The sequence below is a fragment of the Triturus cristatus genome, chromosome 4_1 (assembly GCF_964204655.1).
Source record: "Triturus cristatus chromosome 4_1, aTriCri1.1, whole genome shotgun sequence".
In the NCBI taxonomy this organism is placed as follows: domain Eukaryota; kingdom Metazoa; phylum Chordata; class Amphibia; order Caudata; family Salamandridae; genus Triturus; species Triturus cristatus.
Window position 1 is genome coordinate 1,189,106,909 of NC_140585.1, and position 27,351 is coordinate 1,189,134,259.

A 27,351-nucleotide genomic window follows, 5' to 3' on the forward strand; every position below is an offset into this window, starting at 1 on the left:
TTGTATTTTAATTATGTAGACTTTATCTATTTATGTAAAGTTTACGTGCATTTGTTTGGAAATGTTTTATAATGGTGTATTATATTTGTGCTTTTATGATTAATTTTTTTAATCGAATAAAGCTATCTTTGAATTTGAGTTCAGGAGTCAAGTTCTGTTTTGTCTTTACAAATGCATTTTTAGCTTCTTTAGGTCACTGCAAGGGTTCAGGGTGTCTTTTATGACAATCTTGCAGCTGCTTCACAATAGTGGTTAACACAGGTTGTATTGTCTATGGTACCCCGCCATATCCAAGAAAGTTTGCATCTGCGATGCGGTCACTGAAAGTAGCAATATATGGATGGTTTCAGTTTGGCCATGTGACAGTTGGTGCTCTCAAGCTGAGATGTCCTGACCAAGATATTGTACTCTGGGAAGGCAGAACTACAGTTTCTGCATTGAAGCCTTGTGTCCTTCTTAGCCATTTCAGGCCGAGGGGGTCAACCTTCCAATGTTCTGAAGTAACAGATGCCATAACTAAGGATCATAATTGGAGCCCCTAAGAAATACTAAAGTGTCCAAATCTGGTGTTAAACTTAGGAAAACATCGATGGAGACTGTCTATGCTTGAGGGAGTCTCCACCATGAAATCCCTGCTCAAAACTGCACTTGCAGCTTCCTCAGTCATCTCACTAGGATGTGAAAACTTGGGTTTCTCTCAAACAAATTCTTGATCCTGCCTCAATCTGTGGTGTGAATCACCCTTATTCTGCTTGCAGTTTGAAATCTTGGTCTAACCCGTTCTTACCAGGCATACATCTGCAATAGCATGCACTACATATTTTGCTATATTCAGGGCCCCATTGTTCATGCCTATGTCATGCTGACTTTTCAGCCAATTCATCTCTCACTTCAGTACGTACCACTAACCGCACAGTAGTCCAGTTTGGTTTGTACATGTCAAACATACTTTGCTGTTCTTCACAGAACTGGGTGGGTTTTTCCCTAAGATTGGGGAACTGGGAACCTGATGCTAATTGAATGAGATTGGGTCCACAGGACATGGACAGTGATTCTACCTCCGACAGAAGGTTAATCGTAAGGAAAGAAGGGTATCTGGAACAGGTGGGTCGGGTCTTCATGATTTGAATTGCTAAAATAACAGGAAGCTTTTTTCTCTCTCTGGAGACGAATGTCCTAGCCAGTCTGTCTGTTGTCCTTCTGATATGTTCTGGAGTAATTGTTGGGCTGAACTCTTGGGATCACTACACCCAGCTTGGACTGAATACACTCTGTCTATACCGCTCCGCCGAAGTGGAGTCCAATTCACGTTTAGCTATTCATGTGTTTCTGCCTGATTGTCTCTCCGTTGCACTAAGATAGCAGCGCTGACTTGCACATTGCCTCCTTGTGCTCCATCCATTGGTGGTCCTGCAGGTGCTGCTGTTTCGAAATGCATCTGCAGCTGCTCCCGATTGGCCGACATGCAGGGAAAAATTTGGACACATTCTCCTTTATTGGGTTCTCGCGCTTCTTCTTTTTCTTGTTATTCAGTGATCTGGGGGAATAAATAGGGAGGAGGAGAACAATAGCAACAAAAGTTCTAACTCTGACTCTATGGTGACTTATTTGGTATTCCAGGTTCTCCTGGCTCCGTTTCATACCACAAACTTGGGATTCATGTTTACATTTGTTGGCCTTCTCCTGCAAGTGTAAATAGAGCGGGCATTGTTCAGCCTTTATTTTGTTCCTATGAACCTTTAAGTACTTTTGCAAGTTCTCCTATTGGTTTTGGTCAAAGGTACCATGTTCAGAAAATGATTTCTTCTCATCCTCGTTAGTAAGTCTCACCCACTGTTTCAGAAATTTGCACCTGCCTTTACCATACTGGTGGTACAGTGTGGTTAGGAGTCCTGATTTTGCTTTAAATAAAGCAAGTAACCGCTGTCTGAGGCCTCTCTCCCCTACCTTGAGCTTAGTGGTCTCCCCTGGGAAAGGAATGGGTTGGTTCATATGTGACACTTTTGCTCCTCATTCTCCTCTTATCGGTTTAACCCCAAATATGAGCAGGTAATGCATTGCATGACCAAGTCAAGAGGGGAAGGTGTGTCCTTAAAAAGTAATGTAAAATGCCTGGTCAGAACACATTTGGAGGGCCCAGACAGCAGTTTATACTTTAGAGTGAAAATGTGGGTTACTCAAATAGAAAATGCTTAATTTATCACACAAATACTAGGCCAGATCATTTTACACTAACTTTTAATCTAAAGTATTTAAGTGAAATAATACCTCTTCACTTCTCTTAGCGTGTCACGATCTATTGCTTGTGCTTTAACCTGCTAAAGATTTCCTGTTCCCTTCCACATGTGCTTTCTCTCCTGCAAGCTCTAGTTTAGCTCCCAGAACATATTAACAGATTTGGACCTCTTGTAAACTTCAAATTAACATTTATGTGCATTTAAAGGGAAAGAGGCCTACAGATAAGTCCAACATTAGAAGCACTGTTACCTTGTTGCGTATTCATCTCCAGAGAAATCTGAATTATGACTAGGGCTCCCAGTTTTATGTTTTTTATTTTTATTTTACTTTTCCGTCTGTAGTTATCGATATTTTTTTTTCTGCCATCTTATTGGTATTTATCCATATTTATTTTGTGTTTCGAGTATAAATGGAGTCATAAAATGGTATATTTCCACGTCTATTTAACTCTTGGACGTGCACTTATACTTGGATACCTGGCACGTTTTAGCAAATTAAGCAGCTACATATAACAAAACCCTACACTCATAGGTACATATTTGCATTATATTACTGATATATGTTAACATATGCCTGTATATAAGGAAATAGTGGCCTGTTTTTTTAACTCCTCATGCTGTCTATCTGCTCTACTTTTGCCTGGAATTCATGAAATACAGCATGGAGAGTTTCACACCAGAAGCTCCACTTTCAGTACTTTTCCGCTCTTAAAAATAAATACAGGAAGGAAACACATAGTGTTCTGTTTGTATTTATCTGTAAAAATCAGTAAAAACGGAAAACCGGAAGCCTTAATTATGACAGCCAAAAATTAAAAACCTTACAAGGATGAAGGGAATAGTTTTTTTCTTGTTTACTAGCAGACTCTGGCTGTTTTAGATAGACTGCTTTGTAGTAGTGGAAGGCAAACCAGAACATTTGGGTTCAATCTAGAATGTTTTAGTGTGCTTGAGCAACCAAACCGCGTGCCGAGTTGGTGGATGAATTCTTAGAAACGTGCACATTGATGTCCACTTAAAAGCAAGAGTGGCAACTTGGAAAATAAGCATCACTAAAGTCAATAGAGTTAAACTTTTGTGCAATGCATTTTCCCCAGACACTCAAGATCCAGGCACATAGATGTATCTTGACATCGGTGAAACATATTACCATTCTGAGTTGCTTACCTGCAGAAATTCAGGTACACACAGGTCAAGACCTATAGCCACTGATGCTCACAGACCAACAGGCCGAGACACGTATACCAATCTTGAAGCACTGCGGATCCATACACTGACCACCTGACCTGCAGAAATCCATCGCTCCTTGGTTAGTTGCTTGTAAAGCTCTATATGCTGATGCCAGGCTTCCTCAGAGCGTTGGATGTGAGAGGGACCGAGGAAGCAATCTTGATAGGTGAAATATTATTAATGTAAAGGTTCAAACTATGATTAAGGCTCGCCGAGAGACATTATGCAAAATGATAGCTTCCCCCCCTACAGAATTTAAAGAGGGCACAGAGCTCACAGATATCCACTAGCCCTGGGCTGAGAGGGTGCCCCTAAAAGTTTGTTTGTGGGAAACCCTGAAAGGTTGTCCATGAGGTGGTCCTGGTCCGGGGGAGGACAGGGCAGTCAATCAAGGAAATGATGGGTAAGGAGTAACAAGTACACATGAATATTAGAAGCCGTAGCTTTGGCTGAAGTCATTTCTCAAGGAAAGAGGGTGGGGAATGTTTAGGGGTGGCGGGAGGAGTTAGTAATACATGTTACATTGTTGTCTATGACATATTACGGCTCAACTGAAGGAGGTAACTGTTGCCCAGCTTGCACTCCAGTAGTGGCACCTTTTTGCACATATTACAGAAAGCAGTGGGGAAGTGATCTCCCGCCCAAGGGACCTGCCTTATGCCCCTGAACCTTCCTGCCCTAAATGATTCCTAACATTCCAACTGCACCAACTAAAGTGAATGGACATGCAAGTGTAGCAGCAGCCTTGCCTCCTTTAAGTGCACAGCTTCATAGCATGACGTGTAATGTATTTGTGTTATTATTGTATCCCGATTGAAAATGCATTGCTCTCCAGTGTAAAATGTAGGACAAAAAGCCGCAAGTTGAAAACAAGGGAACCCAGTCTGGCGCAAGAAGTCAGTCGAACCAGCAGCTCCGATGAGGAAGGAAGTCCTCTCGTCTCAAGTATGTCAACACAAAAGTAATTTTTATCCCACAATTTAATGCACATTTACCATTTTCTAGAAGGGCTTGGCTCTCCAAAACTGTTCAAGCATGTTAAAAACGGTAATACATGGCAACGTGCGTCGGAGCGTGGAATACTTTGTCATGGGGACAAGGCGTAAACTGACATTGGGGCATGAAATGCACCTGACATAGACAGGTAGGCAAATAAGCTACAGTTGGTTATGAATACACTAGTGGCAAACCGAATAAGCTGAAAGTGGCAAAGAAAATACACTAACACTGGAGAAGGAATCATTGCTTACACATGGACATGGGGATGCACGTCAGTTCTAGGAACACTCTCGCTATAGCAAAAAAGAAGACACCGATGCATGTACAGGGATTGTGGGTGACACCACGTTAGTGCACCCCACCTGTGTCAGCAATTTCGCTGATAGTGTGACGGAGAGAGACACTCAGCTCGAACGGGTCTGGAAGTGTAATTAACTTGCCTTTGTCAAAACTGCAATAGCGTCGATATATTTAGTGGTACCCTGAATGTTTTGGTGTGGCATATACATGGATTATCAAGGCTGTGGGATAAAGAAATATTTATTGATTACCTCTATTCCCACCAGATTATATTGCTTTAAGAAGCTGGGAACATTGAAAGTAGAATCTCTACTTGATTTTGCGCACTTTTCCTTCCCAATTGTGGAAGAAAAGGAGGTCACCCTCTGGTGGCACTATCACTCTGTTGTAGACGAATACAATCAAGAGTGACAATTCTGTAGGGATAAATTGCCTTGGGGTTTAGCTTCATTGGTGGAATTTCAAAGTGAATATATTTTTTGCTAATCGGGTTATATTAATTTATATGCTAACTTTGTATATTCAAATTCCATCCATTCTACCAGTACTTCATATTTGGAGGTGCAAATCTCGCCGAGTCCATCTGGCATCTACAGGTTAAACCAAGTCCCATTACTAACTGAAATCCGCAAGGATCTGCAGAGATTGAGTACTCTTCAGATGTTGTGGCTAGGCCGAGTGAACATAATTAAAATTAACATATCACCTGGACTATTGTAGCTCTACAAAGTTCTTTCTATCCCAGACTCCTTTATTCAAACGATAAAGTGCTTTTTTGAACAATATCCAGGGAGGAAGAAAACCACAGGTATCTTAACGACGTCCTCTGCAGACCAAAAGAGCGGGTGGGGTAGAGTTGCATTACCAGACCTATACATGTATTACATAGAATTAAGACACCTAGTTGGAGACCCAATGCTCCTGAGAAATAAAACTAGAGTTGCACAATTAACAACAATCAAAAAGTTAAATCACATATATATCTGGGCGGAGCCTAACCACACATCTCATCGTGAGATCTGATTGACTGTCAGGACTTCATCCAAGAAGTGTTGGCGGCCATCTTGGGACCAATATACATGCTAGCACCTCATTAAAAAGCATTGCAGCTAATGGAAGGTTTTAAGACTTTAGTTACATTATAAATCATTTGTTGATGGTACCATACTCATTTTAGGAATTGTGGTATGTTCTAAGGTGATTTTACCATGTGAAAAAACCTTCTGCTGGGATATCATGAATCATGTTTGAGAGAAACTGTTTTCTCATGCTTTTCCCACAGAGGTTTGGAAGGTGATCTATAAGCTAAACTGAGAGCATATTTTCTATAAATTCACATTATCTTTCTCAGTCATGTGAGAATGAAGTCTGACATTCTCAGTAAAACATGAAACATCCAACAAGGGCAGAGACTGTCAGTTGATTCCTTTGTGTTCTACTGCAGCTTCCCAGAGTGTTCCAAAGAACAACTAGAGCGCTAACAGTCTTACTTATGATAAACGTATGGCACACCTGAAGCCATCTTGATTGGAATAATGTGGTAACTCTTAAAACATTTAATTTAAAAAGGAACAACATGAGGGGGTTCATTTTGCCATAGGAAGTATGATTAGTGCTGCAGAAAGAAAAATTAGGGCACATTTTGAGTGACTTCTCAAATCCTCTTCTATTTCATTAAAAAATTCTGACATGCAGACTGAAACACGCACTTTCAATACCAGCAGCAGACCTCCCTGGTGAGCACTAGCTTTACTACAGTGATATAATGAGCAACTAGAGTGCTAACATTCTGAATTTATGGCAAATGTGTGACACATCTGAAAGCCTTCTTGATGGAATCAAAGTAAAAAACTGAAAGTATTCCTACTGAGGAGACTGTAGGAAATGAGGAAATTAGGTAACTTCATAACAATAAAGTCTCCCAAGATGGCCACCAGAGACAAAAGAGCCCAAATGTAGCACAAATATCACCCAGATGTAGCCCAAGTATAGCCCAATGACAGAATGTCCCAGAGTGTTCTAAAGAACAACTAGAGCGCTAACAGTCTTACTTATGACAACAGTATGGCACACCTGAAGCCATCTTGATTGGAATAAAGTGGTAACGCTTAAAACATTTAATTTGCAAAGGAACAAAATGAGGGGGTTCATTTTGCCATAGAAATTATGATTAGTGCTGCAGAAAGAAAAATGAGGGCACATTTTGACTTCTCAAATCTTCTATTTTATCAAAAAATTCTGACATGCAGACTGAAACATGCACTTTGAATACCAACAGCAGACTTCCCTGGTGAGTAGTAGCTTTACTACAGTGATCTAATGAGCAACTAGAGTGCTACCATTCTGAATTTATGGCAAATGTGTGATACATCTGAATGTCTTCTTGATGGAACCAAAGTAAACAAGCATTGAAAATGCAATAGGTCTCGCCCTCGTTTAAGTTAATGCAATTCTGTATGTAATTAGGTGGCTTTTTAGCTTTGCTTGTATTAGTGTTTTGCAAACTTTCATGTACATAACATGCATATGTATGCATATATGTATATGTATGCATGCATTTATATTTGTATTTATATAGATATGCAGATTATATATATGTTTATATATGTATATATGTGTATATATATATATATATATATATATATATATATATATATATATATACATACATATATATAAATGCATATGCCCATATATATGTGCATATGTGTGCGTGTAGAGAGATAGAGGTAGCGAGTAGTAGAGAGAGAGGTAGAGAGTAGTAGAGAGAGAGGTAGAGAGTAGTAGAGAGAGAGGTAGAGAGTAGTAGAGAGAGGTAGAGAGTAGAGTAGTAGAGAGAGGTAGAGTAGAGAGTGAGTAATAGAGAGTAGAGAGTGTAATAGAGAGTAGAGCGTGAGTAGTAGAGTAGCAGAGAGTGAGTAGTAGAGATTAGTAGAGTGAGTAGTAGAGTGAGTAGTAGAGTGAATAGTAGAGAGTAGCAGAGTGAGTAGTAGAGAGAGAGTAGTAGAGAGTAAGTAGTAGAGTGAGTAGTAGAGAGTAAGTAGTAGAGTGAGCAGTAGAGAGTAGTAGAGAGTGAGTACTAGAGTGAGTAGAAGAGTGAGTAGTAGAGAATAGCAGAGATAAGTAGAGTGAGTAGCAGAGAGTGTGTATCAGAGAGTTAGTAGCAGAGTAGTAGAGTGAGTAGTAGAGAGTAGTCAGTGTCAGTCATTGTCAGTCAATCAGTGTCAGTCATTGTCAATCAGTGTCTGTCAGTGTCAGTCAATCAGTGTCTGTCAGTGTCAGTCTGTCAATCAGTCAGTCAGTGTCAGCTAGAGCAGCTCTGCTGACCTGGTTCTCTCCCTCTAAAGCAGCTCTGCTGACCTGGTTTCCCCGGCTCTAGAGCAGCTCTGCTGACCTGGTTCTCTGCCTGAAGAGCAGCTCTGCTGACCTGGGTCTCTGGCTCTAGAGCAGCTCTGCTGACCTGCTTCTTAGGCTCTAGAGCAGCTCTGCTGAGATGGTTCTCTGGCTCTACAACGGCTCTGCTGACCTGGTTTCTCTGGCTCTACAGCAGCTCTGCTGACCTGGTTCTCTGCACTCATTATGCACGCACCCGACTTTGCAAAAATATAATAAAAAATAATATAAGTTTATTATAAGTACAAATATATTATTTTTATGAATATCTTAGATAATCTCTTGCCCTAATATGTATATTAAAGACACATACATATCATTTTGGAACATAACATTTTTTTGCGGGAGTCGCGCACCCCAGCACGTATATGACGTCACACGGGACCCGCAACCGTGCAAGCATCTCGTACTGTAATGCGCATGTGTCGCAAATGCGTGGGAGCAGGAGTCGTGGACTGTTCACATACCAATCGCGCACATCATGTAATATTAAATGTATATGATGTAACTGAAAACACACAGCCGTCGCAAACCGTATGCGGATCCTTCACGACTTTTCTAAAATGGCGGCTAGAATGCACCCACCCACCGTGATGTGTACGCTTTGAGTGCACGACTCCGAAAAAAATGGATTTTTTTTATTAAAGAAAATAATTGAAATATATTAAAATAAATAATGAAAACAAGAAAATTAATCAGTATTTCTGTTTTCATTTTTTTTGAAAAAAAAATTGTGCAATTTTCAGAAAAATATAGTGTTATTTAATGAATAAAATATTTATAAATAAACAGTTAAAAACTGTAGAAAATCAGTACAAAAAAATAGGTATAGCTACTATCACACTTAAAAATTGGCATTTAAAAAAACTTTTGAAATTCACTGAAAAAAGCAGGTTTCAGAGACGTTATAGTTAGAAATTAGCATTTAAAAAAGCTTTGAAATTCACTGAGAAAACCATAGGTTTCAGAGGCGTTATAGTTAGAAATTAGCATTTAAAAAACCTTAGAAATTCACAGAAAAACCATAGGTTTCAGGGGTGTTATAGTTAGCTGGCCATTTCACTCATACAAAACCATAGAAATTCCTCTGTTATCGTTAGTTCTGCTAACTATAACACGCGCGCCCGCAATACACTGCTGATGATGTTACATATTGCAGCATTCATGACATGGTCAGTGCCATCACTGATGACATCTCAAATGACATCACTGATGACATCATCCATGTGACACTCTGATACACCTCATCATACGCTATTATAACCTTTCATCACTCACTGTAAAATACAGAGTACCATATTTGAAAGCATTGACACACCAATACCAGTTACTACATACCCACTCACTGATTCCTAAGTCTACACACACAACTACCCATTCAACAACAGAATCATTTATGCATGCAGTCACTAATTAATAGAACACTATCAAATGCACTTATACACATATATAGACATTGACACATCAGCAGGCATCTTAGTTGGTTATGCAGTCATCCTACTCACTCATGAAAAAAATTAATCACACTTACATTTACTCACTTACACAATTATCCAACAACACCTCATTTATTCAAACACATAGTAACTCATAGTTAATATGTTAAAAAATCACCATTACAATATACACTCATTCATATAGTTACTCACAATCGCTGACTCTTACACATACTTATTTATATACTCCAACTCTCACATACAATGCCTTTTATTTTTTTACTTTGTTGAAGATGTACAACTAAAACATATATTCGCTCATCAACACACAAATACACTCAGTCACCCAAACAACTGTTTACACATGCACTCTTAAACCTATACACCTAGTCAATCAACCATTCACACATCTATGCATAGTTACACACCCCCATCCAACCACACACAAACTCAGTGTCCCATACAAATACTCACCCAACTAATCAATAACTAATATACACACTCATGTAGTTAGTGACCAACTGATGCAGCATGTTATACAACAACAGAGACAGTGCTGCACACATTCAAATAGTTTAGTTACTAATCCATGTATTAAGTGGGACACTTTTAATTACTCACTTAAACAGACAGTCAGACAGCTTCTAAATCCTCCATCCAGACAGTTATATATCCACTCAATCTTCAATACAGATTGGGATATATATAATACATATTTAAATTTCAAACTATACCACATTCACTGGATGATGTCATCAGTGATATCATCAGTGATGTCATCAGTGATTTCACTGACCATGTCATGAATGATGCAATATGTGACATCATCAGCAGTGCATTGCGGGCGCACGAGTTATAGTTAGCAGAACTAACTTTAACGGAGGAATTTCTATGGTTTTGTACGAGTGAAATGGCCAGCTAACTATAACACCCCTCAAACCTATTTTTTTTCTGTGAATATATATATACACATATATTTTACACAAAGAGAATGCTATAGTCAGATCCGGTCACACTAGATTCATCAAACACACATCCCATCCCTCAGCAGATCACTTGTCCTTCCTGAAGCAGTAGTCTATTGTCTACTGGTAGCCTAGCAGCAGTAAAGACTGTTCACCTGGTTCTAGACCTTAAAAAGGTACCCAATATACTGCTATCTCACAAGCAAATGAAATCATTGCATTCTACAGTAATTTTCAAACATAATCTTATAAACATTGATGCCACCCTATCTTGACAACAATGCCATTAGTGAACCAGGAGGCAAGTCATTTGTCAGGTGCACACACTGTATGGTCTACCATGTCATTATAATTGAAACAATAATGTAGCATTGCATTATAATAATACATGTAAGGCAATAGAAGGCTGAGCACAGTACCCATCCTGAACTCACGTATTTCTATGTGTTCTCAAAAGTGATAATGAAAAAAAGGGGGCAAAGTGAAATAAAGCAATTGCCTAGGATCACACAATTTGGTCAAATGGGGCACCTGGGATTGATCTCAGGTTCTCTAGTTTTACAGTGTGCAATTCAGCCACTAGAGTAGTATCTCTTTGTCTCTCAAGTTTTACATCAAATGTTGATGCTCTGTCTTCAATTCTTGGCACCTGAGGTTAGAGCATGGGTGGTATATGAAGGCTTGGTTCATACTCCCCACCATGTACATGCTTCGCTTTCCCCTATGCCACATTACACCATCCAACCCTCATCCCGTTGGTATCAATGCAGCCCTCGGGCATGCCACAGACCATACCCTTTGGCCCCTGAGGAAATGTTTGAGAGTACCCATCTATTAGAGTAACGAAACATGTCTCCCCCTATTTTGAAGCCTGAAGTCCAAACGAGTGACTAGTTTGGCGGGGGAGCGAGTGGGTATGTCATGCGTAAATTTGGTGGCAGGGGGCAATGTTTCTACTCCTGGGAGACAGATGAACGCTCCATTATTCCTTCGGGGTCCGCGCTCGCTGTGTGTTTCCTCTTATCGTGGCCCGCGCTTCCCAGACAAACGGGGAAGTTGCTGTTGGAAGCCTTGGCTTTCCTTCCGGAACCAAAAGAGCGGGTGGGGTTAGCTGAGCTCCGAGCTCGATCTCCGAGGGATTAAAAGATGTGCCTCAAAGCAAAACACGAGTTCCTATTAAACGTGCTGTCATCGGAGTGCTGGCTGCTTTCAGTCGGGTCTGTCTGGCTGTGTTACACTGCACCTGCCTTCGCGGGCGGATGGGCTGTCTTGTCTGCCCTGACAGACAGGCAGGGCCCGGCATGGCCCGTGTGCGGTGTTGATACGAAGAGCACCGTACAGGGATCCTCAATTGGTGCAGTGAAGTAAAAAGCAAGGAGAAGGCATCCTTGCGTTATACCGGGCTAGTGTCTCAGACACCGCTCAGGGGGTTGATGCAGCGGTGCAGGCGGGTCACCTGCTAGGAAGAGGCGGCCTGCCCATTCATCATTCCTAGGTATGGAAAATATGTCCAATTGGGTTGGGCAATTCCAATGTCAGTTTTCCTTGTAGTTTCTACAGTGACCGCCACACCCTCAAAATGAAATAGTCCAAAACCGGGTCAACCCTGGCTACAAGAATGGCCATGATGAAAGGTGAGGTCCCAGCCTTTGTGGACTGCACGCATGATGGGAGTGAATGAATAAATGGGTGAGTGGAGGAATAGATGTCTGCACGGAAGGTGAGTAGTGTTATGCTATGGAGAGTTGTAGGGCGTGGCTTATCACCCGTGAGGGTTTCCAGCCGCTGACAGATACCCTGCATGGGTAGGTAGATGGGTGGATGGCCAAAAGAAGAATGAATGACCAAATGAGCGAGGGAACACATGGAGGAATGAACGGATGAAGGAATGTCTCAATGGAAGGACTGGAGGATGGTTGAATTAAGGAAATTAATGAATGGAGTCATTAACCAGTCAAGCACGCTATGCCTTGCAGAGGACATGGAAAGGGGTACCCAGTAAATGGACACCCTTACAGGGGTTCGAGGAACACCTGCTGTGATACGCTCCCGGCCTCGTGCGTCCATCATGGCCTCTCTGAAGTGAGGCGCTACTGGCTCGATGCCTTGGTGAGGGCACGCTGCAGCTGATCCCCTGAGGTGCAACGTGGGAGGAAAAAACTCATTTTGACAAAAGGCCTTTTCAAGTTTATGGAAACAGCGTTTACAATAATGTTAAGTAAGGCTTCGAAACGGCCAGGAACGCGCACATTGCTGGATGCAAATACAAGATTAAACAATTCTTACTTTGCCTAAAACGCTCCCGTTGAAAAACCACTGCACAGGGTGGTTTGCAACTCCAGTAAGCACCGGAATGGTAGCGCTTGGTAATCAAGAAATCGAGTCAGTCATCAACATTGAGAAGACGTCATTGTTGTTCTCCCAGCTGTTGAGCGTGTTATGCTCCCTAATACTATATAATTGAAAGCCCGCGTGTCATTTAAAAAAAAAAATGTGGTGTTATTCGCGACCCCAGCGCGAATTTCGCCGAAATGTAAAAAAACAAAATGCTTTTTTGGGCCCTGGGGGTCCTTGTGGGACCCCCTGAGCATGCTTGGGGGGTCAGGGTGTTTCTGCCATGCCCCCTTTTCTTTTTTTTTTTTCATCTTTGTTTTACTGTTTTCTTCACAAAATGGCTGCCAACACTTCATGATTTGGAGTGATGACAGCCAATTAGAATGAAGCTCGTGCCCGGGAGGGTTCGCTAATCCTCCCCGGCCATAGATATCGATATTTTTATTTTTCAATTTTCACAGCAATTATTGAACGGATTTGCACAATTTTACAAAAGTTCGCTTTCTGAACCAAGCACTACCTTTTTGCTAAATTTGGGGTAATTCCATTCAGCAGCTTGGGCTGTAGCCTGTCTCAAAATTTCCTATGGAAATTAACATGGGGAAAACGCGTTTTGGGACCCCCCTTTTTTTCAGCCCTCGCTTGACGAATCGCCCTCAAACTTTCAGGATAGGAGCTGACCTGGATAGACTTTTTATTTGGGGGAGAATTTCACGAAGATTCGTCAAACGAAGCCGACGCCAAAGTTATTAGCAAATCAAAAAATGCTTTTCCTATGGAAACTAGGTTCTAACTAGAACTACCTACTGGCGACCACAAGTGGGTAAAGTGTGTGTGTGTGTGTGTGTGTGTGTGTGTGTGTGTGCGTGTGTGTGTGTATATATATAAAAATAAAATCTAGTGGCGGTCGCCAGTAGATAGTTATAGTTAGGACCTATTTACCATAGGAAATCCGCAACATTCTATTCCCAATAAGTCTGGCGCCGGTTAACGAATCCTCGCAAAATTTTCCAAACTTTTGGCCAGCTCCGCTCCGCTCCTACCCTGAAGGTTTCGTGGTGATTCGTCAAGCGGGGGCAGAGAAAAAAGGGGGGTCCCAAAACGCGTTTTCCCCATGCAATTTCCCATAGGATCTGTTGTCGCAGCTACAGCCCGAACCACTTGATTACAAGGGCACACCGGAGGCCAATAGAAGTAATTAAAGGCATGCAGAGAGGATGTGGTGGAAATGAACTCTTTCCTGATGCTGGCCTCTGATGAAAAGCACGAAGGCTTTGAAACGCGTATGGCCGGGAGATTACGCAACGAGATGGAAAGCGGCATATTTTGAAAATAGAGGTTGTGAACCTACCTGTCAGTGGAGTGCGGCTTCATATCTGAGCACTTTTTGGTTTTGCATAATAACACGGTGGCTTCGGCCGTGGAAGCGACGCACCGCCTGTAGAGCATTTGAAGGTCTGGCAGAGGGGCAAAATCCCTTCGGTATCAGCGCTGCAGGTACCAAAATTAAAAAGCATGCACAGTTTCATCTGGGGCCCACTGGAGGGCTGTGAAACTTATCTCGAATTGAGCATGGGAGAAAAAAACCCACTGGAGGGCAGAAAAAAATGCTAAATTTACTACATACCCCAGCATGCACTGTGAAAAACGAACTTGATTACAAGGGCACACCGGAGGCCAATAGAAGTAATTAACGGCATGCAGAGAGGATGTGGTGGAAATGAACTCTTTCCTGATGCTGGCCTCTGATGAAAAGCACGAAGGCTTTGAAACACGCAAGGCCGGGAGATTACGCAACGAGATGGAAAGCTGCATGTTTTGAAAATAAAGAGGTTGTGAACCTACCCGTCAGCTTCATATCTGAGCACTTTTTGGTTTTGTGTATATATATATATATATATATATATATATATATATATATATATATAATCTCGCCAGTAGATAGTTATAGTTAGGACCTATTTTCCATAGGAAACCCGCAACATTCTATTCCCAATAAGTCTGGCACCGGTTGATGAATCCTCGCGAAATTTTCCAAACTTTTGGCCAGCTCCGCTCCGCTCCTACCCTGAAGGTTTCGTGGTGATTCGTCAAGCGGGGGCAGAGAAAAAAGGGGGGTCCCAAAACGCGTTTTCCCCATGCAATTTCCCAAGAGATCTGTTGTCGCAGCTATAGCCCGAACCGCTGAACGGAATGACACCAAATTTGGTAAAGTGGTAGTCCTCAGTTCAGACTCGTGCCTTTTGCATAAATGGTGTGAATCCGTTCAGTAGTTCCTGAGAAAATTAGAGTTAAAGGTACATAAATATCTATGGCCGGGGAAGATCCGCGGACCCTACCTGCACCGTGAGCGCACCCTCCCCGAACCGAGCGCACACCCTCCCGATCGCGCGCTGAATGCTAATTGGCTGTCGAGTGTCTCTATACATTCGAAACCAGGAACTGTTGGCGGCCATTTTCTGCCTCGGTAGAAGCGAGGCTGAAGAAGCAAGGGGAATAAGTGTGTAAAACATATAAAGGGGGCAGAGTGGAAATACTCTGACCCTCTAAAGGTGCTTAGGGGGTCTCAGAAGGACCCCCTGGGGCCCACTTTTTTAAAAATAAAAAAATAAAAAACGGTGAAATGCGCGCACGGTGCGCGCATCCTATTGCGTTGGGTGCGCGGATCCACGGAATTTTCTTTTTTTTTAAAAGACAAGAAATCATTGGTTGTATGACTACTTTGTACACTGAACACCCACAGGTGCCATAGAGTCAATGAGCATGATACAGGGATACCCATGAGGGCCAGAACACTCATCTCAACAACTCCAGGACCGGCAATGCCCCCCAAACCCACATCTTAGCAAGTGTGTCCCTGTGGTCATTGTCTTAGCATGATAGGCACGAGCCCTGCAACATCACAGTGTGCGGTCACCTCAGCGTTGGCAGTGAGCCTGGATGTGTAGCTACGCACGCATCCTCCTGCATGCACAACTGGCATGTGCTGGTCTGGGGTTCACAGGTCAGTGCAGGGGTCTGCCTATCCGGCAAGGGGAACGGGGTGTCTCGGACATGTCCATGTACAGGAAGTGCGGTAAGTGTGTCTCTGTGTTCTGGTGTGGCCTGCTACAAGAGCCGCAGCAGTCGATGTTGTAAAGTGGCATGCACCACCTCCAAACGGCACTGTGATGGTAGTGTTGGAATGTAGCAGGACATGCGCAAATAGGCATTACAATGGTGTGCCGTACGAGTGCACGAGATACAACAGCGCACTGTACAAAGTGTGGGGGCTCGTGGGAGGGAGGAGCAGTCGTTTGGCAACATAACACACAGTGAACTCGACCATGTGCCACATGCTGGGCATCTCATCCATGATGACCACGGTCGCAGACATCCCACAACACAAACGACTGGCCTTTGTACACATCCTGTATGAATACAGCGTGGTTTTCACTTCTACGCTCGTTCCATGGTGTGATGTTGGCGGGTTGTGTGACTTGTGCTCCTTGTTGGTGTTTCATTTTGGCCATTGTTAGTCTATATGTGTGTTGTACTTAATTGTGCATGTGCGCCATTCTGCCCATTTCCCCCACCACTCCCCCCACTCCCTGCTTCTTCCTCTTCCTGGAGCTGTTGTGTCTATAATTTTGTTGCTCCACACATAAATACATGTAAAGAATAAATTAGAATAGTTCCTTGATTCTTTTAGGTTTCAAAACTTCTCTATTGGTTTCTTTTTAATTTTCCATATGAACCGTTTTTTTAATATTCAACAACACATAGAAGTCAGAAGTGCAACATATTCTATCAACACACCTTCTAGAACATTCTACAACACGTGCAGGTTAAAAGTTCACGATTGATTTAAGTTCGAACATTGCCTTCCAAATGCAAGTAGCAGGTGTGGTTGAGCTGAGCAAATTTTATCCTATGATATGTACTCCACGTTGAAACTGCTTTTTCTTAACCAATCACAAAGATGCTTTTCCACAAAACTAATGTGCACCCTACTTTTAAAAAAGAATGCTTTTCATGGTATCTTTAGAGATAAGTTATAGATAGGAATTAGCATTTAAAAAACCTTTGAAATTCACTGAAAGAACCATAGGTTTCATGCACGTTATAGTTAGGAATTGGCATTTAAAAAACCTTGGAAATTCACTGAAAAATCCATAGGTTTCAGGCACGTTATAGTTGGGAATTAGCATTTAAAAAACCTTAGAAATTCACTGAAAAAACCATAGGTTTCAGGGGCGTTGTAGTTAGCTGGACATTTCCCTCGTACAAAACCCTAGAAATTCCCCTGTTATAGTTAGTTCAGCTAACTATATCTCACGCCCCCGCAATGCACTGCTGATGACATCACATATTACATCACTCATGACATGGTCAGTGACATCACTGATGTCAAAGTAGTTAGTAATGTGGTACATACAGTTCAGTGATGTTATATTAATTCTATTCCGGCCAGCATTCACTAGAACATTACTCGTCTGACTCGTCCAGGGATAATTGCAATGGTAGCTCGATGGCTCACAGATGTTCCCTCTATACATATTCCATTTCCCCCATATTTGCATCTATTTCTTAGGATAGCCCCTTAATGTATACACTGTTTTCTCCCTAAACATGCACCAGTCCATATCCTCTTCCCATTCCCTCAGTGTTGGAACCGTCTGCACTCCCCACTTTCTAGCAATGTTTCTCTTGGCAACCATCAAGCCTAATGTCACCCATGTTTTCTCCTTGTTCCTTATGTCCGCAGGTTCCTATATGTGTAATAAGCACTGTTTGGCATCCGCTGTCACTAGTTCTCCCATAGCTTCCCCTATACATGAGGTAACTCTGGTCCAGTATCTGTTGATATGAGGGCATTCCCATATTATATGAAAAAATGTGCCCTCTTGGCCACATAATCGTCTACAGCTAGACTCCTCCCTATATCCTATTTTGACTAATGCTGGCCCTGTGATATAGTTTCTGTGCAATGTTTTTAGCTGTACCAGCTTTAGTTTGGAGGATATTGCCCCTCCCCTTGGGGATGCTAGTGCTTCCGTCCATTCCTCCTCGTCTATATCTGCGAGGTTGCTTTCCCATTTAGCAGGAAGTTGTGGAAGTGGGTCAGGTGAGTGATTTATCAGTTTAGAATATGTTAGGGAAAAATCCTTCTGGGGCATGTACCCATCCAGGAGTCTATTCTTTAGGGGTGAGGACTTGGGAGGTCATGCCGCACCTGTATGTAGCGGAACCGCTCGGTGTCAGCTAATTCGGAACTCTGCTGGAGGGTCGAAAAAGGCACCACCCCTCCCTTAACCCAGAGGTCACCCACCCATGAGATTCCTATTGTATCCCATTTGTCAAATCCCTTCGTTCTCCAGAGGGAACATAGTTTTTCAGTATGCCATAGTGGGGTAGCCTGTGTTATAGTCCTCACCCATCCCATACTCCTCTGGACCAAATGCCACACCTGCACAGAGTGTTTTGTGAGACCCATCAGGTGAAGTCTCATGGACTTTGAATACAATGCTCGTGTATGATTGCTAAATAAGGAGTAGCCATCTGTTCATGGCATAACCCGTTCTGGGGCCGATATATGCAGTGATTGATGGCCACTAGCTGTGCTGCCCAGTAGTATTTTTTGATATCTGGTAACCAAATTCCCCCGTCATACCAGCCTTTTACAAGTTTTGGGAATGAGATTTTAGGCGGGCTATTCCCCCAAAGCAATGTTCTCTGCACAGCTTCCACTAATCGAAAATAGGATGCGGGGTGTGCTCTGGAGAATGTACAGAAACCGCAGCAGTGACATCATTTTTTAAAGTGCAGCTCTGCCCAAAAGCGACAGTGGAAGAGCCTTCCAGTGTTCCACATCGCTCCTCAGCCGTTGTAGTGGTGATGACAAATTAGAGGTATAGAACAATTTGGGATCCATTGTAATAAAAAATCCCCAGGTATTTAATTCACCCGGTAGCTATCGTTATTTAATACTCTTTTGGCATGGTTGGTGAATGGCCCTTTAATACATAGATAAGTGATTTAGACCAATTGATGGTGTATCCTGAGTATGTGCAGATATTAGTAAAAATATTAAGAACCCAATCTAGGGACCTCTTTTGGGAGGTCGGGTATAACAAAATATCATACACACAGAGAGATGTACGGTCCTCCCAGCCCTCCGGACAGCATAGCCCTCGAATGACAGGGTCCTTCCGGATCCAACAAGCGGGAGGCTCCAGTGTGAGTGCAAATATCAGGGGGAACAAGGCCCTTGTCTCATCCCACTGTGGAGATGAAAACTTGCTGATTTATTTTTTTATTGTTGACTACGACTACAAGTGGGTCGGCATAGAATAGTCAGACCCAGTTAATAAACTTGGGGCCAAATCCCAACCTCTCCAAGACAGCAAAGAGGTATGGCCATTCTATAGTGTCAAATGTCATAGTAGCATCTAACGATACCACCACCGCGTCTTTCATTATAGTGTTTGCCCTACCCATCACCCCATGCACTCTCCATAGGTTTAGGACTGTTTCATAACGGCATAAAAGCAGACTGATCGGGATGAACCACCTCGGATCTAACCCGGATCAGTCGGGTGGCTAGTAATTTAGCTAGAATTTTGGCCTCTGCATTTAGCAGTGATATGGGTTGATACGATGTGCAACTGCATTTAGGTTTACCGTATTTGTGTAGGACTACCAACGTGGCTATTCTCTGGTCCTGCGGAAGAAGTCCCTGTTCGAGACTCTCCACAAACATTGCCTTAAGATGGAGAGCTATTATATCTGGTCGCAGTTTGTAGAGTTCTATTGGTAATCCATTGGGGCCCATTGCCTTACCCATCTGGAGAGAACGAATGGCTGTGCTATTTCATCTTGCGCTATGTCACCCTCTAGCGAAATGTTATCTTCTGTTAATACTGCCATATGAATTTCCTCCAATAGCTCTTTAGTCTGTTTTGTCTAGAAGACCTGGATACATAAAGTCGTTCATATTATTTGGCGAATTCGTCCGCAATAGCCTGCAGGTCCGTGAGGTGCTCTCCCGTCTCTGTCCACAGCTCTGTAACTAGGCGGCTTGCCAACTCCCTCTTATCTGGCCAGCCAAGAGTTTGCTCGCCTTATCTCCCAGCTCGTATATAGTCCCCAGTTTATGGCTAATCATTGTTTTGGCCACCTCTCTCATCTCGATTAGATATTCCTCTTTGGTCAGGTTGAGAATGTGTGTTTTGTTTCGCTCTGTTGAGGCGGTGAGTTCACCCTCTAATTTCAGTATGTCCTCCTCCAGAGAGAGCAGCTTAGCTTGCTTCTCCTCCCCCCCCCCCCCCGCTATCAGGGAGACTGCGTGTCCCCGTATCACTGTCTTAAAGACTACCCAAAGAATCGGGGCCGAATCAACTGACCCTTCGTTCTCACTAAAATAGTGTTCTATTTCCTTACTAATTTTCAGTTTGATCTCAGGGTTTCGGAGATGCCAGGGGTTAATTGGAGCTATCCCGGTACAGCACCCCACCCAAACTCCATTTGCATCCAAATTGGAGAGTGATCCGAAATGAATCTTGCCAATTATCTGATCTCCTTAACATTCCCAATTAGCGCCGCAGATTTGAGGATATAGTCTATGATGTGCGAGAGACTGTTGTGGGCCCCGAGTGAAATGTGTATTGTGTCTCCGTCGGATGATGTGTTCTCCATACATCTACCAATCCCATGGCGTCAAGAAAACTGGGGAGGTGCAACTGCGAGGAATAAATGTCCATGGGAGGATAACGATCCAAATTCCCCAAGACAACAGAGTTCAGATCTCCCCCATCACCATTCTTCCGCTAGGCAATGTTAGCAACACTTTCCCCAGATCCCTGAATGTGGTTTCCTGTAGCCCCGGTGGCAAGTACACTGACATGGTCATTGACTCGCCCTCCCATTGGCTTGACACTGCCACATATCTCCCCAAATCATCAGTGTGGACCTTGTCAATTGTAATTGTGAAAGAGCACTTTTTCAGCATACCCACTCCCCTGGAACCTGTAGTAAACCCTGCATGCGCCACTAATTGATAGCCACATCTGGCTAGGGCCATGCACATATTTCCAATAAGGTGTGTTTCTTGAAGCAAGACCACCTCTGGGGCATGCCGTTTGAGAAACTGCAGTACAATCCCCCTTTTCAGCTTGTCCCTCAATCCATTTACATTCCACGATAACAAATTGAGTCGTTTCTCACTTGCGGCATTTATAGCGTTACTTGGTTTGCACTACTTTGGGAGGTTTCCCCTGTTCTCCCCACAGCCCTGGTATGTGATCTAGGGCACTGGCCAGAGTTGACTCTGCATACTGAATCAATGTCCCACCCACCAGACTGCTTCTGTTCTATGTCTTTGAATGTAAATCTGTGACTGATAAAACATAATACAACCAAAGACCCCCCACGCCCCCCTCCCTGGATCCCTCCCTGCTTCTCTGCACTCTGGGCTCAAAACTGCCGATATTCAAAACAGTGCAGAGTGCCTATCGCCCTAACTATAGGCATCTAGAAATTCTAGGGGAGGGTTGATGACTCCCGCCCAAAGGCTCCAGATCCGCCTTTAAATAACCCTAAATATAGATATTAAAGCATTATCGTATTCAAACAAAGTCACTTTGCGACTGGTATGTCTTTATCTGCTCGGACCATCCACTCCATCCTCCCACTTCAGGGAGCAGAAATGCAGCCCAAGACCTTCTCGGCCAACAGTCATCTCTATGATAAGATGGTGTACGTGCACGTTCAGGGACCTCCTTATCAACGTGAGTTATGGTCCTTCGCAGGTCTCCAGCCCTCCAACCAGTCTTGTGCTGCTTCTGGGGAATAAAAAAAAAACAGGATTTGCTGTCTGCCTCAACCCTCAATTTTGTGGGAAATAACATTGCGTAGCGAAGACCTTTGTTTCGTAACAGTTTCTTCACCTCTAGGAACGTTCGTCTTTGGCATTGGACCTTGATGGTGAAGTCTGGAAAAATAGGAAAGTTAGCTATTTTCGAATTTGAGAAGGGCATTGGCTCGAGCTGTTTGCAAAATATGTCCCGATCTCTGAAGTTGAGGAGTTTTGCCAGGATAGGCCTTGTGGGAGCCCCCAGCTTTGGTCTTCCCCCTGGCACTCTGTGTGCTCTCTCAACCATGAAAATGTTTGATAGGGTGGTAGGTTGAAGGTGTTTCACTATCAGTACCTCCACAAATAGGTCGACGGCTGGCCCTTCCGCTTTTTCAGGGACCCCAATAATTCTAATGTTGTTGCATCTCACGCGCCCTTCATAGTCATCCAGCTGAGTATCTACTTTCTTCTGGGCGGCTTGTAGCTCCTTGATCTCTTTACGCATCTGTTGTGTGTCACTGCTGAGTTCTGCGGTCACCACTTCGATGGCTTTCACTTTCTTACTCGTTTTTTGTAGGTCTGTTCTGATCAGCGCCATTTCAATAGATATAGAGTCCATTCTGTTTTCTAGAGAGGTACACACCCCTGCTATGGCTGCCATAACATCTACTAGTGTCGGCTCGTCTTTAGATGCATTTGTGGACTTCTCTGCCTCTCCTTTATTTCCTCCCTCCAGCTTAACTGCCTTTTGGATGGTAAATTTATCGAGCTTGGTCTGGAGCGTGCCTCTCTTCCCCTTTGTCCCAGACATAATGCCAAGAACCGTAGAGGAGTAATTCGCTAGGCTACTGCGGTCCTGGTGCCAGGGTATGTTGAAAGCTTCAGTCCGAGTGAGGCCACGTGGGAAAGGCCCAGGCCAGCAGGTTTATTAGGGCCACCAATAAACGAACACTCGACCTCCCAAACTGTGACCCAGACCCAGATTTCCACCACCAGCTGGAAGACACATAGTTTGTCAACCTCACAGTCCAAAGTGTAATCCCGGCTCTCTGTCCCAGGGAGGCGTGTGTGCACGGATCCCAGAGTCAGTCCGCGGACCGAATCTGCTCTGTAGGGCCACTACTGGGATGCCATATCCCTGGAGCTTCTCCTGCTCACTCCGTTGTTTCCAATGTTCATTGTGCCTGTGACCACCCACAGCACCAAGGCTCTTACCTATGGGGCCCTATATTGCACCTCCGTACAGCAGGGGCTACTTCACGGGGCCCATTTCTTCTGTCGCAGGCCGTATCTGTCTCACCACCTTTCCCCAGCCCCTAGGGGCCACACTCACCGAGCAATGAATGTCCTTTCAGGCACCAGCCTCGATCGAACCGATGCCAGCTGCATCACAGATGTTCATCTGGTGCCCTTATTTCTAGAGATGCAGCCCTTCTCCCCTCAACACTAGGGGACGGTGGGGGAAAGCCAGAGGGGGTCGAAGGACACATCGTCCGTCCTCTGGTAATTATCAGGGAACCAGCTCTGCAGTTTCGCCGCACTTCACTGAGACCCCGTCAGTCAGTGGGCAGCAGCCGCCCCTTGTGGAAGCCTCAGTTGGGCCGATGTAACTGGAGCCCAGGGATCCACAGGCCCAGTCAGCGTGCCGCTCCTCCCTGACGCAGATTTGGTGCGCCAGCGATTCCGTCCGCCTGGAGCTACAGCGGGTACTGAAACAACCCTCCGCTGCGCTCCCGGGGCTCAGGATGGATTAATTAGCAGATATTTGGGCGGGTTCAGGGCATCGGTGACCGGAGCTTCATCGCAACATGGCCATTACGCTCAGCGGCCAAGCCACGCCACCGGGAATCACTTTTTCAGTCCTGCCTTTTCTATCGTAAATCATTGATGTCAGGTGGTCTAGCCGAATTAATCTGCCCGGACCAAGGCAAAACAGAAGCTCCCAGAATGGAATGTGTTAAATAATTAAAAGAAAACACCAGCGGCGTCACTAGGGTTGGTGTCACCCAGTGCGGTAACAACTCTTGATGTCACCCCCTCACGACTTACCCATGGACCTCCTCCGAGTCCGCCAGTGTGAGAGAGTTTGGAGCTTTTATTGCTCTCATAAATCAGAAGGCGGGCTCCCGCTCTGAGCACCTTTCAATAAACGGCTGATTTGGAAGGGACGGTCCCGCATAATTATTAGTAGCTTTTCATATCGCGGCCTACTCGGCGGTGACACTTCTCTCTGTTCCCAGCAAAGGGCCGCCTCTGCACAGGCCCGCGCCGCCCGGAGTCCCGCCACTAAACTATCTTTAGGCACTAGTGACGCCTTGTAATTAATACCAGCGCAGCATAAGCTCACCGGTTCACACACGCGAGTACTTGATGCTACTCACACCAGCATCGGGTTGCAGAACGAGACATGGCGGTCACACAGCTTTACGTAATCAAAATTCATCGAAAAAAGCAATTCGATAGCAAGGTAGGTCCACCTTGAAACAATTTTAAAAAATGATGGCCTTCGCTCCTTGGTCACCTCCCTCTACTTAGTGTGATCTTGTGATACAAAAAAACATAAGTGCCAACACCCTTGAATGGCTACTTCTCACACATCTGAGGCTTTCTAGGAGTGTTTCCACTCCATCAGGCGAGAAGCACCGAACAGCCACGCCCTCCTCAGGCATGAGTCTTAAAGAGATACTCACACCGTACATTTTGCTGTTGTCTGGTTCACTTGATGTAATGGGGACATTGGGTCAGGGTTTTGCAGACACCCTTCTCCTAATACCGAAATATCAACAACTGGTGTTCAAATGAGAATTGCAAGTGAGTACAACATTAGTAATAACCGTACCCCGTAATCTCAGATGCTCCAAAATATTAACTTGCACCTGCCTGGCAACAGGTTTCAAGTTAAATTGCCTCTCACACAGTTACCACTATGAAGAACTGCAACCCGATTACACTACTCCCTTTTGATCCTTCCATATCGCTATCAGACTATCATAGCGGCAACCTGCGCTTGAAATTGCAGTTATGCACTGCTGAAATCGATGAAGTGTGACAAAAAAGTGTACTGTGTCCCGCGAGGCCTCCAGTCACCAGGAAAGGCGCTGCCTTTGTTTTAATTGCTGGGCCCGTTCCCCCTGCCAGCTTCTGCCAGCAAAATCCATTATCTGGCGAGAGCATGATGAGAGGACTGAGAGGGGCCTCTGTGAGGAATGACGCGAGTGCAGCCCAACAAGTTCAAAGCATCACAACAACTGAGCAACAAAGTGAAATTCAAAATTCAACCTGTGGTACACATTTGTAATCAAAATTATACCAAGAGGCAGACACATTTTGAAACGGAACTTCACCCAAACTCTGGAATATAAAACACTTTCCTATGAAACAAAGGAAACCGCCAAGAGGTAATGCGCTGCTCACAGAGCGGTAACATAAACAACACTGTATAAGGCTGCCTGCCTGACCAAAGAAAGTACTTTCTTGTTTGTCAAATTCACTTCAATTCCTGTGTGCAGGTTGAGACAGACGCTGTACGGCCGGTCGAACCGACGACACAGCTCAGACTCGAATCCGACCCCAGCCCCGGCCCTGCGCTGCTTCTCTGACCTCATTTCCTCGTGAGGTCACATCCGAAAACACCCCCCACGGCGCCACAGAGTCTGTCAGCTACCTGGCAGTGGTTACTTTAATGCGGCAACGACGACTCTGCTGGGAGGCAGGCCCGGCGCCCGGGTCTCTCCAGCCAGAGCTGCACAGCGCGGAAGATTTTAAAATTGTTATATTGTAGCAGAGAGCTGCGCACGGCACTATGACTCAGAGCACCAGCACAATCTTGTTAGTCTGAGCCTGGCAAGTGAAGCTGCGGCCTGGTCCGCACGGGCACACACAGCCGGGTGTCAGAGGTTCTGTCAGGCAGAGTGCCCGGTCAGTGGCTAAATAAAATGCGACGCGTGACAATGCATTTAAGTGCGGTGATGCGGGAACACTAAACACCACACTTAAATGCGTTAGCGTCAGGCCTGATGTGATGCGCGATAGTTGGCAGGCTTGTCACGGTGTCACCCCATGTGATGGTGTCACCCGATGCGGTCCGCACCCCCCGCACCCCCCTAGTGACGCCACTGGAAAACACCGAACTGCATTAATGGTGCCTTGACAATACGGAATGATCTGGCAAGCCAGCTCTTAGGTAAAGGATTGCCAGGTAATGAATGACAAAAGAAAGGAAAATGCTAAATTGTCTGATGGAATGATGTTTAAAGGAAGGGAAAATGTCACGTGGAAATTAAGACAATGCAATGAGGACACAGCTTTACATGCTTTTGTATGGCAGTGAGGGTGACGCGCAACTGTGTAATGTACACGACTTGAGAAACGCCTTTCAGAAGCAATGACGTTAAAACAAGGCTGCTGCTCGCACACAAACACGAGGGCTTTTTACATGTAGCATGGATGACTACTTGTGAGCATAGTGGTTATGTTTGTGCCTTTTTTTAAAATAAAGAACTAAATAAATGAATATTTGCTCTGCTCTGCTTGTCTTCCTCAGACCTTTTTAAACCAATATTCTGCAGGCACCCCCGTTGTGCCTCCTCTTAACCACAGAAGCAGCCAAAGGCGGACTGCACTGTAGGCGCACTGATCGCTGCCATTAAACAGAACATCTGAAAGATTGGTGCAGTCAGGAATTCGTGACATGTACCTGATTAAGCCCTAGCACTACAGGTCTTTTTGATTTGCCTGTTCAAGGTTGTCCAATTCCTCCTCTCAGTACCTTCAAATCAAGGGTGGACATCAAATCTGCACACCTGCTGCTCTTCTGCATATAATGTAATCTTTGTAGTTTGTACCCGAGGCAAGTGCAGCAGCATGTAAACTTTAGCTGCTATCTTTTTGGGGAGGAAAATGGCTGCCTTGATAAGTTGCAGACCGCCGTAATCGCATGAGATAAACATGTTTAGCACCCCATACTCGAGCCCCCTCTGACGCCTCCTCTTGAAACCCAGAATCCCAAAGCATCTTCCCCTGCAGCTGGTTCTGCTTTTCATGGAGGATTCGCAGTGCTTTTGGGTTCAAATACTTCAAGGGATACACTGCTACTCAGGGCCGGCTTTAGGGCGGTGCGACCGGTGCCACCGCACCAGGTGCTGGCTTCCTGGGGGCGCCATGTTTGAAAGTATATTAAGCTTTTGAAGCACCTGCTGCAGCGTTTCTTTCTGCCTGCAAATACCAGGCCTCACATAAATGTCAAGAAAACTCGTGTGATTAATTATCTTCCTGGAGAGAGATCAGCATTTTGTATAGTTGAGGTTTTGACTTAGGTGAAGTTAGTGCAGAGGGTTAATATGCCTGCTGCAAAGAACTTGTATCGAGTAGATTACAGAGTGCTATGATGTAAACAGATCAGCAGGTTACTGCTTTTAAAAGAGACATCCTTTTGTTACTTGCAATTTATAACTTAAAGTCCTAATATACAACAGTGAGCTATTAACTTTCATCCCAGAACTGCATACACACTGCAAAGTATACATTATTAGAACATTAATTAATGTTGCAAAAAGGGTTAATTTGGCTAGAAATCGATTCTTATTATTAAAACTCCGAACTATGCTGTTTCTTTTTCGACTGAG

At 44.2% G+C, this 27,351-nt stretch overlaps 1 protein-coding gene across 1 annotated transcript in view; it reads left to right on the forward strand.

Annotated features, from left to right (window-relative positions):
- ZGLP1 (zinc finger GATA like protein 1) overlaps positions 1–27,351 on the forward strand; it is a 160,221-nt gene that overhangs the window by 77,849 nt on the left and 55,021 nt on the right. Inside the window, exon 3 of the mRNA XM_085650723.1 lies at positions 4,303–4,412. Within this exon, the coding sequence (XP_085506849.1) occupies positions 4,303–4,412 (110 nt within the window). The remainder of the gene's footprint in view (positions 1–4,302; positions 4,413–27,351) is intronic.